The sequence below is a fragment of the Corvus kubaryi genome, unplaced genomic scaffold, assembly GCF_017639235.1.
Source record: "Corvus kubaryi isolate FWS band 111438036 unplaced genomic scaffold, C.kubaryi_AGA036_p1.0 66, whole genome shotgun sequence".
In the NCBI taxonomy this organism is placed as follows: Eukaryota; Metazoa; Chordata; class Aves; order Passeriformes; family Corvidae; genus Corvus; species Corvus kubaryi.
In genome coordinates, this window is record NW_024582054.1 from 29,824,133 (window position 1) to 29,838,905 (window position 14,773).

The following is a 14,773-nucleotide window of genomic DNA, read 5'->3' on the forward strand; positions in this document are numbered from 1 at the left end:
CTTGGGATTCTCCAGCCCACAGCCTCTGGCAGTCTGTCCCGAACTCCGCGGGATTCTCCAGCCAGCAGCCTCGGCATTAGATGTGGCCGGGTGGAGGGGCACGCTCAAGTCCTTAGGCTGCTGTCCCGACGGTCCCAGCGGCGTGGAGAGGAGGTCACGTTAAGCTGGAAGCTGCGTGCTCTCTCTGCACGTACATGCCCTCTTACTAAGGTCTTAATGCTGCTTTTGGAACTATGGACTGAGCAAATATTGTGTCTTGCTATTGTCTGCCTGGCAACGTGGTATCTTCCAGAAAGGAATGATGAGCCAGCTTATCTCAGAGTTGCTTGTTTCTCAGTCTGACTTCCCATTTGGGTTCTTTGCTGTGCAAGGACAGTGCTGGGTGCCAGGCTGGCAAGGTTATAAAGGCAGATGAAGACAGTTAAAGTTTTTACCCCCACTGTTATAATTGGGAAGTATTTTGTGAGATAAACTTTATGATTTCTGTTCCATATTTTATTTATGGTCAGTTTATACTCTTAAACTCTTGTGCCAGTATTGTTCTTGAGTAGCTCCCCTCCCTCCTCAGCATTTATTCCTTTGATGTATTTGTAGATAGTAATCGTATGCCTGCTCAGTCTCTGTCTTTGCCAAGCTACACAAGGCAAAGCATCCAGCGGCTTCTTGTGAAATAAACAGTCCATTACCTGCATCATCTAACCCTTCCTTCTCTGACTTGATTATGGCTTAATTATCAAGACATTGGCCTCAGCAAAGAGCACTGCTGAGAGCCTGCTATGACCCTGTGAAATATAGGTTCACTTAAGCATTGTGAACAAACATGGCTTGAGAGCAGGGTTATTAAAATGCATAAAGCTCTTGACTTTGCTTTTTATCCCTGTCTTATTTTGGGGCAACAGGCTGCTGAAGACATTGGAAAGGTGTTTGTGGATCTCAGAAAAATAAGTTCCCCACCCAGGGGTTCATGGGTGCTAACAAAAACATAGAGTTCTGTTGTGATTTGCCAGCATTTGTCTGTGTTGCTGGTTACAGCAGATCTCTTGATCAGAATGTCTGGAGTGGGAATTCCTGCATACTTTCTCCTTTGTCCTTCCCTTTCATTATTTTATCTTTTATGACTGAGTCCTAAATTACTTAAAGAGTGAAAAAACAGTTAAACATGAGCTTCCAGAGGAGTATGGAAAAATCACTGTGCATTTGGGTATCATGGAAAGGAAAAGCTGATTTATTTTTTATCTTTTATGGCATTGGTGAAGCTGCTGCTGGAGTTCCATGTATAGTTCAAGAGTAAGCACTGTCTAAAGGCTCCTGGAAACGAAGAGCTGAAGAGAGTGCCTTGCATGGGTTCAATGTCCACATCCTTGGTGCCTTAGCATCTTTCATGGAGACTCAAAAGTAAATTTTCCTGTATGGGATAGAGCCAACATAGTTTTGAAACCCTTTATTTCAGCCTCTTCCATCCTCCTGTTGTCACTTAGATGACATCTTTTCCTTTTGTCTGCTACAAAACATTGAAAATTGAGCTTAGGGCATGATAAAGATTCAGCAGAGCCTCCAGCTGTCAGACTGCACAAAGAGCATGTTTTGGAAACTGATAGTCTGTGAACTGTCACGGGCACACAGGGATCTCAAGTTTCTCTTGTTGCTTTGAAACTGGAGAGGGTCTGACAAATTACCTTGATGTGGGGATGTTCTGGAGTAGCTAAATATAAAAAAATGGATAGTGTGGGATGTGACTGGCGAAGACATGTTAGTGATCTGCATGTTCTGGGGAAGCAGATGAGGAAAATGAGGAGAAGTTTTCCCTGCTTAGGCTTGGTAGATGTTTGTGCCTGTGCAATACATCTGGAACTTCAGAGAATTGCTTAGGCAATGATGTTAGAGTTGGGGCTTAGAATTACCAAGCACACAAATGTTGTGTGTCTTATATTCCCCTATATCTGCACATGTAGGGGATTATCTTCTTACCTGTTCACCAGCAACTGATTTAAGCTTGGGTTGTTAAGAAGAGAGTCTTGAAAACGTAATAGTTTTGTGTTTTGAAGAATGAGCTCTGATAATGAAGTGTACTTAAAGTATATTACTGTTGTGAAAGAATTTCTAAAATATTCCAGTAAATAAAACATCGATTTTATGTCATTGTAGGTATTTTGGCACCAGTGTGTGGTAGTAGAAGCTCTTTTTCCAGTTACAGCAAAGTTTCTTCACATCCTTTTATTATGGTTGTTGCTGAATTCAGGCTGAAATTTCCCAGACTTCCTGTGGTGTAGAAATAAATTATTTGGAAGAATTTCAGCAAATTTTATTAATCTTTGGGAAGACTTCTTACTTATTTCCAGGTTTCTTCTATATGAGGATGCTTGTAGTAAGTGACAATGTCTAAATTGAAGGAATTAAATGGTGTTATTTCAGAGTCACTAAATTATTAATGCAGTTGTGTAAGTAATTTTTTCCTTTCACCTTTCTCTGTAGGGTGGATCATTGGTGTTGCCCGTTCATGTGGTGTTTTGCTCAGCTTAAAATGGCCCTGAAAATTGTCGCTCTTGGAGTCCTTTCTTGTAATCCCAAACTTGAAAGGGCATCAGAGCACTTTTTGATTGTGGAATTTGCAGGTGCACCGCAGTGTCACAGTGACTTTTGCATTGTATCTTGTAGTGTAGACATTCAGAACAAGGCTTTTTCTGTGAAAGTCTGCTGCTGACTGTACTTACTAATGTTTGTGTGCCCAAGGATTGTGAGTTGGGCAAATGCTGTTCTTGTTTCATTGATTAAGTGATGAGTGAATGTTGCCCCTTGCTGGGAATTACTCAGCAAGCTGTGCTGTCACAGTCAGGACTAGGAAGTGTTTGTAGGCCAGGTTCTTGTTCAAATCCACTTGGATAAATACTTTATTTCTGTCTTATTTGAGATAACCATCTCGGTGCATAGCTTTAGTGCCAAGTCAGACAGCAAAGCTGTTGGACCTCTTCACAAAAGAAAATGCTGTTAGCGAGCATGAACCTCCTCTGAGCTGCTTGTGGCTGTTGTGTTGAAATGGGAATGGATCAAAACTTAATACTACATGCAGGTGACCATTGTAACCTCCATGTTTGATTTGCAGCAGCTGTTGGCTGTGTGTTATTTGAGAGGCTGATTAGTTCTGTGTCTTCTTTCCTATGTTTGTGGTCGCAAGAAGTCATCTCAATATGTTGGGTTCAGTGGGAGGTGCTCACAGGAGAAAGGAAATGACTTCTCTGTTGTCGCTGTGGTCTGATGAGATAAGCACAAGTGCAGAAGGCTGAGACTTGGATTCTCTTCAAGGTTTGCAGCAGACTGGCTGGCTGGCTGTGGTTCCATTACAGGCAACAGGCACAAACCTCATCTTTGACCCCCATGGCAGAGCCTTGCTCAGTGCAAAAGCCAGAGCCCAGCACTGGCGCAGTTTTCCTGTCCTCTAGAATCCACCTGAGGACGCAGCATTTGTTGTTTAGCTGTTCAGAGGCTTCTGAGAGTGCAATTTAAGCATAGATTAGCTTTCAGAGTGTTTTCAAATACAGTGTTCTTTGCCAGAAAAAAAAAAAAAGGAAGAAAACATAATATATAGAATTTAGAATACAAATAGCCCAATTACAATATCTCTTTCTGTAGTTTACCCTTTGCCTCGGACTCTTTCAGATCTGCCTTTATAAAATAGGATTGCTTCTGCTGCAACTTCTGTCAGCTTGATCTGAGAATAGCCATGAGAGTAAAATAGAGCATCTCTTATCCTCTTATTACTCCTTTATTGGATGACCACCTCATCCACACCTGGATGCAGTCACATCCTCTACCTGGTGATGTCAGTACAAGGAAAGCTCCCCCTCACAAGGAAGTTCTTGGTTGGGTCCAGCTGCTCATGGCAGAGTGGGATTTGGGGGACAGTTTCCTTTGTGGCTCCTCTGTTAGTAGGTCTTTGTCACCAGCATGGAATTGGATGAAAAGAGAAGATTGAAAAGGGGTATTCTCAAATGTGTTTGAAATATTATTTTACACAGTTTATTAGAATATTTAGAAACTATGTTTCCCATGTTTATGCCAGGGTCTTCTAAATTGTTCTAAGAAGGTAGGTTAGCAATCTGAGCATCATATTTTAAAATATTTGCCTTAATTTAGAAGCCAAAATTTGTGATTTGGCGTTTTTATAGTTTTGTATAGTGCTTTCTAGCTTGAGTTTTATAATTGTACATCGGATTATTCTACACTTTTTCAATTGGCCATCTGGTCTTTTGCAGCTCTTTACCATCTCTTTGGTTCATGAATTTCTGTCAATAGGCTTTCAGTTACTCAACTTTGAATGTTAATTCATTGCACTTTGGACCTGAAGGCATGCCTGAATGTTCTAGATCTCACCTGTCTCCACCATATTTTCTAGTGTTCGATGCAAAATCAGGATAGGTCTTTCTAGTTTGAATGCAGAATCTTACACCAAAAAAGAAACCAACCTGAAAGTTTTCTTTTGATGAAAATAGTCACTGTATGGTTTTTATGATTTATGCATTTAAAGCTGTGCTTGATCCAATCCAGAAGTTGTTTTTGCATTCTCTTTCTATGGATGTGCAGTATAATATTCAAAACAGGTTTTGTTTCTGAATTGATGTGAAGACCTGCTTATGTCCCCAAAAGATGAGTTCACAAAAGTGGTAGTTTCCATTTTTAAATTTTTTTTTAAATTATTGAACCCCAAAGCACTGAGCAGCTGGGCCTTTTTCCCTTTATTCTCTCTTACCTCTGACTCTTATTTTTTCCCTCCAACCAATACTGTTTAAGGCCATTTCCTTGGTTCTGTCTCCCACCTACAGCTCCTCTTTCCATTGCTAAACAGGATTGTACCCTGAAGCTCAGTCCTGGTGGGAGGGCAGGAATTGATTTCATAAAAGGCAAGTAGCTTGGTAGACGTAATTTTTTTGATCTTCCCATAGACTTTGTGTTTTATCTTTTTCCTCCTTTCTATTCTACTGATACCATTTTCTCTGTGCTGCAAATGAAGAATTACATGGAGCTTCTTTCTGACTGTGCTTTACATTTGGAAGCGAGATGTAGCTGATACGAGAGGATGAAATAATTCTCTTGGCAGTTACATCTTGTCTCTGCACTTTAGTGTAGCCTCTCGTGCATTTTATTCCCTTCCTGCCTGATGACTTAAATGCTCTTGTCTTTGCCTTCAGCAGGCTTTGTGGGAATGCTGGAAAAACCCCTTCTCCCTCTGCTTGGGTAAAACAACAAAACCAGCTATGGGAGCGTGTGTCCTGGAGAAACTCTGCATTCCTGAGGGGTGCTCTGTGCTTCCCCTCAGTGCTCAGATGGTTTGTTGATCCATCTTCTGCTGGGGAGTGGTGCCAGTGAGGAGAGGTCTCTGCAGGCTCCTGCATCAGGGAAGTGCAGCATTGATGTGTTCTCCCTGCCTTGGCAGCTCTGCTTTCAAATGCAAACCACATGTCCTGTGCATGCATGAGCTGCTTCCCGCTGCCCAGAGCTCCACGTTTGTTCTCAGCTTGTTCTTGAACTTTTAATAATGGTGAAAATAAAGGGAGGGTCTGTTTGTATTGTTTATAGTAGGAAAGAACAGTGCAAGATTTCATCTACTGCTGCTCAGATCCCTTGCTATTTTTGGTATTTGACCTCTGCAGAGAAGACTGCCAGAACTACAGGTCATTTTCATTATGTATTTCTACCCTCCTATTCCTAAGTTACTCTTACATTAGCGATTAAATCTTTGAGAATGTGCTGGTTTTCCACATTTTCACTGTATTTTTCAAAGGAAAATTTGTATTTCTATATATTTTTGAGCTAACATTCCCTTTTGGAAAAGGGAACTATGCAACTTGGCAGCATCTTCTGTACACCACTCAAAGGAAAAGGGAAATAACTTATGATTTGCTGGTTTATCCTTTGAAAAACGTTCTGGATTGAAGAGGACTGATGAGCCTGTTGGCTTGAACTGAGGCTGCGACATTTAGAATACTGCACAAACAGCACAGCAGTATGTGCTGGGACAATGCTAAGTGCTTAGTTTCTGCAGATAGGTACTTGCTTTTCATTTCTCCACCATTGGAAAGGGCTGCCTTTGGCACAACTGTTTGCTTCCAGTCTTGCTGTGTGGTTGTTTCTACACTCCACCAGTGAAAAACACGTAACAAAGGCATCTGAAAATCCTGTCCTGCCTCTTTGGCATCACTTCCACTTCGTGCCTTCTATTCTAAACATTGAGTTTATTTCTTTTTTAAAGGAGCCTTGTAGGATGCCCTGGAGGTCAAAATATTTTAGGCTGTTTCAGAGAACTGTATTTATTCTGAGTTCCCAAGATATAATGAGTTTTGAGTATTCTTCCAGAAGCTTATTGGTTTTGGTAGTTGTGATATGCAGGAGACGTGCAGGGGTTGCATGTAACTGTGTACTTAATTCATTCATTAGTATAGTTCCAGAAGTCTAGCTGTAATAACACAAAAGTTTCAAGTTTAATTTATAGAAGGTGGCTTTTCCTGGCTCGGAGGCTGCAGGTGTGAATGCAGCTGAAAGATTCAGCTGTTCCACATAAGGAATGGTGATCCCTAGGGATGGGATTGCACCTCTGTTTCAAAGACAGGTGACTGGCCAGAGCCAGACACCTTCAGCCAGGTACAAATGTGTCATCCCAGTGGTGGTGGTTTCCTGGCACCTTGACATCACCTGGATTTTGTCAGTATTGAGACTACAGATCCAGACTGCGGGCCACTGTGAGCTGGAGAAAGTGAAAAACCTGAATTAATTGAACTACCTCACATTCTGAGCAGAGGAGGAACCATGGGGAAAGAAGAGCTTTTGGCCAGTGACCTCTGTGATTTCTTCTGAGACTGGAGCAGTCCAAGAGCAAGCTGTCGGTGCCCTACAAAGTCTTTGTGTCAGAGAGTTTGTCACATGAACATGAGCAGTTCTCCTCGCTGATCATCACAACTGGCTGTTGTGCTTTATCCACAGTATGTCACGTTTCAAAGACTCTGATTTTGCCAAAGGATTCTTTGGAAAACAGATACCTCTGTTGTTGAACTTAAGGAACTAAAAGTGCTTCAGTGCAGAGGACCATGTGCTTTGTATGTGGCTGCACTCCAGTGCTTAGTTATCTTCTATTGTGCTTGGAAGACCATTGTTTCCTATTTGTCTCATAAATTTAACACAGATCCTATTCCTGCCATTTAAACTTTCCCATCAAAATACAACAGTGACTTCCCTTTCTGAAAAGGAAGGGCTGGCAGCTACACCCTGAAGTTTGAGCATGAATTGTTTATATAACCTTCAATCACAATTTCATAATAGTCTTTCTTACCAAGGCAGACATTTTACTGGGTTTTTAGCAAAAACCTGGCTGCCATTGAACACAATTTTAAGGCTTCTTAGTTGTTGCAGTGGAAATAGAATTGAAAACTGAACCCTTCACCTTCCTGATGGTAGAAATTGCAATTCTGTCTGAAAACATGAACAGCGTTTTGTGGTATTTCAGAATAGCTGTACTTAAGTCATTCTGGGCAAAAGTTTAAGAGTTGTCTTGAGCTAATTTTATTTCCCAGAAAATATTATTAAAACTGAATGAACCTGCTTTTGCAGACTCTGGCTTTTTACAGCTTCTGGGTATTCGTAGAGTTCCCTCGCCTTCCCCAGCAGTAAAAGCTCTGACATGAGTGTTGTAGAAACTGCTTATTGAAAGATATTCTCTATCACAGTCAGTAATATTTAAACAACTGCAGCTTGCCTTCCAAATGGATGACATTTGTCAGGAACATGTCTGTTTGAGTTTACTTGGCCTTTTGAGTAGACAAAGTCTGAATATTTAGAGCTTAAAATTCAGGTCAGCTTGGAAAACTACATTTTTCTTACAAGACATTTACAGAGAGAACCTGATTTTTTTAGTAACCATAGCACTGCAGGAGAGCTGGTTTGCAAAAACTCCTTTCTCCACCCTCAAGCATGTGTGTTTGAAACTCTCTTTAAATAGAAGCTTCCAATGTAATTCTTCAGTAAATTGAATTAAGTAGTTTTCCTAATTAATAATGTTAAAATATTTTATTTCTTCAGTTTATATTATTAATTTGCATGGGTGTTTAACAGTTTTGTGTTTAAGCAGTGTGGCAAACAGCGTTTGAGAACAGTTGGCTTTATGTAATAGTTCTAGTAAAAGCTTGTTTCATTTGAGGACGTACCCAGAAAAGTAAGTAAGGAACAAGTTCAGTGGGTAGGTTGTACACAGGGTAATCCCAGAAAACACGCTGAACTTCTTTGCTTCAGAGGGGAAAGGAGTTTCCACAGGATGTCTGCATTTTATGGCAAAAATGACTGGTAGATGTTCTCTGAAAGGTTGCTTTGATGTAGAAGATTAACCTGGGGACCTCATTGTCCGGATACTGGTGAGGCAAATCGCTTAGGGAGATTACTTGTGACTTGGGAATTAAGTTTTTATGTGTGCCTACTTAAGCTGTTTTTTAAGAATTTGCTTGTTTGTCACATGGTGTTGTGAATATTTGTGTGCACCAAACCAGAGGAGGAGGGAAAGCAAAACCCTGAAACCACAAACAGCACCAAGAACAAAAAAAGCAGAATGCAGCTTTGTCATAGCAACTTTTCCTTTGTTTTTGGTCTCTCATGGGCCATTAAAATAATTATGACTAAAGCAAGTAATACATGGAAACTTGCACATTCTGCCCCTAAAAATCCAGCCTGAAGAATTTGCAGAAAAATTGATGATAAAACAGCTGGGAAGGCATGAGAATATTTTCTTGCATTCTGTGTCTGCCTGATTTTTACTCCATTTCTGTTTGGATTTCTTTTTTAAAGGGTCGTTTCGTGCATGTGGTACCTTGGATTGGCTGCTGGCCCAGACCTTAAGGAAATATCAGTACCAGTGAGAAATCACTGGAGTGTTGACCCCTTAAAACCTGCTGTGATTCCCTCAATGTTTGGGTTTTGATTCTTTTTAAACACAGAACAGTGGTCTAATTGAATGTGTGTTTTTAACAGAAGTGGATGACCGTATTAACATACCTCCATCTTCTTTAAAAAATGGTTGTAGTTTGTGAACCGCTAAAACCCTTGCAAATATCTCTTTAAAATGTAAATACTGCTGTGCTTTTTCTGACTCTGAATTGATGGTATCTTTACTGCAATTACAGAATAGAATTTTCTGGTGTGTTATAGAAAGGAAAACTGTATTTTTCCTTTTAGAGCATATTTTAGAAGTGAATCTATGAGAGGATCAGGAGAAATTTGTTTAATTTTGGTTTTGCTGGGTAAAGTTTGCATTTGTGTGCATCACTGAAATAGTTTGGGTTTCTAGGGAGGTTCAGCAGTGCCAGAGAGGAATTGCCTCTGAAGGGAAGATTTTTATCAGCTGCACTAAATATCAGTGTTCTGTGGTTTTACAGGAGGCTCAGAAAGCGTTGAGGTGCTTAATTGCAGTGAATTCCACGTCACGTAGCCCGTTTAGGTGGTCCATGATACGCTGGCAGGTGTTTCTGTGCGTCATTGGGCACCTAAATACTTGTAAAATTACCTCACCAGGCCATTTCAGGCCGTAGTGCTGTGTAATTTTGGTCTTGTTCTCTGCCTCCCCTGTGCACGTCCCTCAGCACAGAAGTTCACTTAAGAAGTCTCCTGCAGTCGTACTGTTGCAGCTGTTTGTGGGCTGTGCTTCCTAGAACAAAACTTACTCCTCCTCAGGTAGAGGGGGTGACTTAATTTTGTTTCCACTTGTGGAGAACATCACCTTACTTTATAAAAATAATAAAGCAAATTTAGCTAAGTGACTCTCCCAGGATTCCCAGATAGACTGTTTAATCTGTTAAGGGGATTATCTGGTGTAGTGCTTACAGACGTGAGAGATTGAACTCCTTGAATCAGGGAGCCCTTTCCTGTTCTGTGTTCCTGTGAATGAAGTTGTGGTGGGCAGGACATTGGGATAATTGAATTTTAGCTCCATGCATCACTTCTGCACAAGATGCTTTCTCATACGTGTACTTAAAGCTAACACTGTTTAAGAATGCTGTAGTTAAAACTCTCCTTTTCTTTTATTTATTCCAGGTTTCTGGCAAGGCTGGGGAGAGCGTTCGCGATGACGGCAGTGGAGAAGGTGGAGGAGCAGCTGGCGGGTCTGCGCATAGCCAGGCGCTGTGTGCCCAGCGAGGAGCCCGCCTACCTGCTGGACATTGACACCTCCACAGCTGCCCAGCCCGGGAGCAGCCACTTCGTGGCAGTTTCCTGTTCCAATAAATCCATCAGGGTGTACGACAGGGAGACGCTGCACTTCCTGCGGGAATACAGCGGCCATCCCGGGATCCTCAGCGGGGTCAGGTTTGCACACGTGTGTGACAGTGTGGTGTTCTCAGCCTGCAGTGAGGGCACAGTGAAGTGCTGGGATGTTCGCTCAGCCACGCAGAAGCCTGTGCAGGTATTCAGTGGCTATCCTTCCAATGTCTTCATCAGCTTTGATGTCAGCTGCAGTGACCTCATTGTTTGTGCCGGAACGGAAAAAGTTGATAAGGACACGTTTCTGGTGTTTTGGGATGCAAGAGGCATTACAGACTGTGCCAGCACAACTAAAGAACCCTTGGGAGTCTATTCTGAAAGCCACAATGATGACATCACTAAAATCTGTTTCCATCCTATCCAACCCAATTTGGTAGTGTCTGGGTCAACCGATGGCTTGGTGAATGTGTTTGACATCAACAAGGATAATGAAGATGATGCTTTGATATCAACTTGCAATTCAGATTCATCAGTGAGTTCTCTTGGCTGGTCTGGGGAAGATTACAAACAGGTCTATTGCATGACACACGATGAGGGGTTCTGCTGGTGGGACATGGCTCAGCTGGACACCGAAGAACCAATAACCCTGCTGCATGTTCTGGATGTCAGAGAGTCAGTCTGCGCTGAAAACCACGGCCTGCATTACCTGGTGGGTGGCTTGTACCACGAAAAGGCAGGGAAACTCTTCCTGATTGGGGGAACCTCCACAGGAAACATCCATGTGATCAGCTGCAGCAGCGATGGCCTGAACCTGGTGGGGACCCTGTGTGGTGGACACTCGGCCACCGTCCGCTCCTTCTGCTGGAGCCCGACGGATGAGTCTCTGCTGACGGGTGGAGAGGATGCTCAGCTGTTGCTATGGAAACCTGGAGCTGTGGAAAGGTCCCTCACAAAGAAAGCATCTCTGAAGGTCTCTTCTTCTGTGCAGAAGAGAGTGAGAGTTCACAACACCTCCCTCAAAAGCAGGAAAAAGTAAATCGCCTAAAGTGGGAATCTCTGTTGTGTAGAGCTTTCCTGGTGTTTAATCTCTAGGCAATACTTGGCCATGTTTTATTTGGAGGTTTTCTGTGGAAAGAGCTGTGGTGCTTGAATTCCCCCTGGGAATGTATTTCAGTCATCAGAAGAATGCCTTTTATTTTTTTTTTTTAAGTTGCTAATATTAATCAGAAAAGAGTAAACATTTTCTCCTGAGTTCTTGAACAACCGATGTTAAATCATATTATATAAAACTGTTTCTGTGGTTATTTCATGTCTCAGACAATGTTTAAAATACATAAGACAGGCCTGTGGCTTGCATAGTTTGTTACCTTTTCAATGATATTCCCTGGCACATTTTAAAAGCTTTTGTATTCCATGCTGTATTTTGCTTTCTTCACAGAAAACTTAATGAAATTGCTCAATTTAGTAAAAGATTTTATGTCACATCTTAATGCCTGAAGGAATTACTTCTTGATGAAACAGAAAATAAGTAGTTTTGCACTGTCACGTCACTGGTTTAGAACAAGCTCATAAAGAAGCAGCTGATAGAGCCATATTTTTCATAGCAGATATGAATGTATTCAACCAAACAGCAGCTAATTTGTATGAGTATGAGAACTGTTAAACTGGCATTATTTCCTGCATGAAAATACCCAAGAATTTTGCAAGCAGCTTCATTCTCTCCTCCTAATTGCTCCTGGAAGACTGGGGAGATCTTTGGTAAGTTGGAGAAATTGGTGGGTGTAATTACACCAGTGGTGCTTAAAATCCCAAACCCTGACTTGAAAGAAACTAGTATCACATGCCAGGTGGGGATGCTGAAACCCAAAAATGAACACTGCCTTCAGAGACTACTTAATGGAGGAACAGACTGATGTGAGGAGACTCTAACAAAATATTTTAGAGGTCAGCCTGCGTCCTTTAAGAAATGTTTCTCTCTGCAGAGAGGTTTTATGTTTGGACATCTCCCCAGGAGAGCTTTGTTTTATTATTTCATCGAATACCCATTGCATGGTGCAAAAACAGCCCTGTACTTGTAAAATGGGTGAGACTTTATGCTTATTCTTCTTTGCTGGCAGACTCCAACCTGTGCCCCTGGCTCTGCATGCACACTCACCTCCAGCCTTCCCAGGACCACTGCAGGTAAATGGTGGTGGTATTTAGGCTGTAGTTACACATGTGCACTACAACTGAAACCAGCACCAGAGTGTTATGAATTGCTCTGTTACAGATTAGCTGGCAAAGGATTTAAGAGGGGTTGGTTTATTTTTTTTTCCCTTGAGAGTGGATAGGTAATTCTTTCAGAACAAGTCCTGAACATCAGGTTTAGAGGATTATCCTGGAGTTTAGAGACAGTTTCTGAGGTACGGAAGATACTCTAGTGTACTCTAGGTTACAGCTGTGCTGAAGATGCCTGAATCATCTCCGGAATTGAATCCTTTTCAACCACAAGTATCGAGTTTCCACATGATGTTTCACAAACTGTTAATACCCTTTAGCCACAACTGTGAATCCATTGTTGGTTTGGGTTTGCCTCTTGGTGATAAGTAAGATGATTCACTTGGTTTTGTTACTGCTGGTTATTTAAAAGTGCAGCTTCAATTTAAAATCGCAGTTCTCTACACTTTTTTTTTTCATTACTTGTGTTAAATTCATATTGTTCCCAGTGTCCTTATCTGTTGCTTTCCAAATAACATTTTGCTATTTTGAGATGAGGTGGGTAGTGAGTGTCAGGGCTATGATGCACCTGGATCATGTGCACTCCCAAGATGTATTATCCCAGGTCCCTGTTTTTTGCCTGTTGTGTAACCGAGTGGACCAAAAGCTTCAGGCCCCTCTGAATTCACTGTAAAGCCCTCATGGGTCTGACTTGGTTCAGTGCCAAATCGGGGGTGGGGGACTGAAGGATGATTTCTGAGACCTATTTCATTGCAGGTACAGTGTATAACTTGCTTTTTAGATGTTTATCCACTCTTTTCCTGGTATCTTGACACATTCAGTGGAGTAAAGTCTTTGGGTCTGTCTCCTGCTTGATTTCTTGAGGACCGGTTTGTGTGCACATAGAGAAGTGTACAGAGAAGGGAGCTTGTGGTTGCCTCCACTTGCTTTTAAGTGTCTGCTGAGTGAAATTCCAGTGTGCTCTGCCAGCTGCCTCTGAATTAAAGCAGCAGAGGTGGGAATTGTGGGACTGAAGAGTTTGCAGTATGCAACCTGTGTCTGTTACCTTGTTTCTGAATTACAGGGATATCGATTTGTTCTGTATCAGTTACAGCCATGATTTTCCCTGAGAAGCTGATTTCTCCCTTTTACGTGCATAACGGAAATAGCAGCAGAAGGGGAAAAATGTGTGTCTGTATCTTAAAATTCTGCAAAGGCACAGCAGCTGTCACGAGACTCAGGCTTGTGTTGCCTCTGAAAATACTCAATTTTGTTGTTTCTCTTTTTCTTTTGTGTTGACTTAATTTCAGGTTAATACCCATAAAATAAACATAGATGGAAACCACATGTTAACAAGTAATTAGCACTGCTTGCTTCTGCAAGCTGCAAACACTATTTCATAGACCACAGAGCACAGGCAGAATCCTTGTGTGATCACATAAATAATAATAGACTCGAAATCAGGTTAACTTTGTCTGACTGTATTTAATCTCTTAGGTTAGTTTTAACATCTGTAGATTGGCTTCAGCATTGGTAAGAAACTCTGAATCATGGGATCACAGAATGGTTCGAGTTTGAAGGGACCTTTAAAGGCGATTTAGTCCAACTCCCCTGCAAGGAGAAGGGACATCTTCAACTCATCCAGGTTGCTCAGAGCCCCGTCCAACAGGCCTTGAGTGTTTCCAGGGATGGGGCATCCACCACCTCTCTGGGAAACCTGTGCCAGTGTTTTACCACCCTCCAATTCAGAAGCATGCAGTAGGGGACTGTGTCAAAGGCCTTGCAGGAATCCCGACCTGACCTTTATAAAACTTACATAATTGGAAGTATGTGCAAGTAACTTTCGGAAATCATCACTGTGTGAATTGTTTAACCCCAAGGGAAGCTTTAATTCCGGAAGCAGTATCAGATTTGTTCCAGTAAATGAAAAGCAGAAATCCAGATAGCCTACTTAAATGCAAAAAACAGTGTCCATCTTTATTCAGAGTTTATAGTAAACCTGTTGTACGATGTATCTGAGCAGAAGGAGATTATCCTGCTGTAAACACGTGAAAATTAACTTACTTGCAGTTTGCACATTCTGAAATTTACTCTTCGTTTCTTTTTCTTTTCTCTGTAATTAAAATGCAGTACTTGCATGCTCGACACTGTTTTTCAAAAAAAAAAAAAAGATGTATGAAGATAAAATCCCACAGTTGGTGGACAACTTCAGCAATTACTTGAGTGTAGGAATTTTACCCACACTTTGGGGTTGAGGTGGAAATTTATTTGACAAATCTAAAGTTGTGAATTCATTTCTGGGTGGAAGTTATTTGACCAGTTGCCAGCCATAAGCTATTCTGTGGCCAGA

The 14,773-nt window shown here is 41.6% G+C and overlaps 1 protein-coding gene across 4 annotated transcripts in view; it reads left to right on the forward strand.

Moving 5' to 3' along the window:
• Positions 1-11,717, forward strand: part of WDR89 (WD repeat domain 89) — a 17,215-nt gene extending 5,498 nt beyond the window's left edge. For all 4 annotated transcript variants that reach the window (XM_042047824.1, XM_042047820.1, XM_042047821.1 and 1 more), the window contains one exon: positions 10,063-11,717. In XM_042047824.1, coding sequence (XP_041903758.1) covers positions 10,094-11,263 — 1,170 coding nt within the window. In that variant the 5' untranslated portion in view covers positions 10,063-10,093 and the 3' untranslated portion in view covers positions 11,264-11,717. The remainder of the gene's footprint in view (positions 1-10,062) is intronic.
• Positions 11,718-14,773: the final 3,056 nt, after the last annotated feature.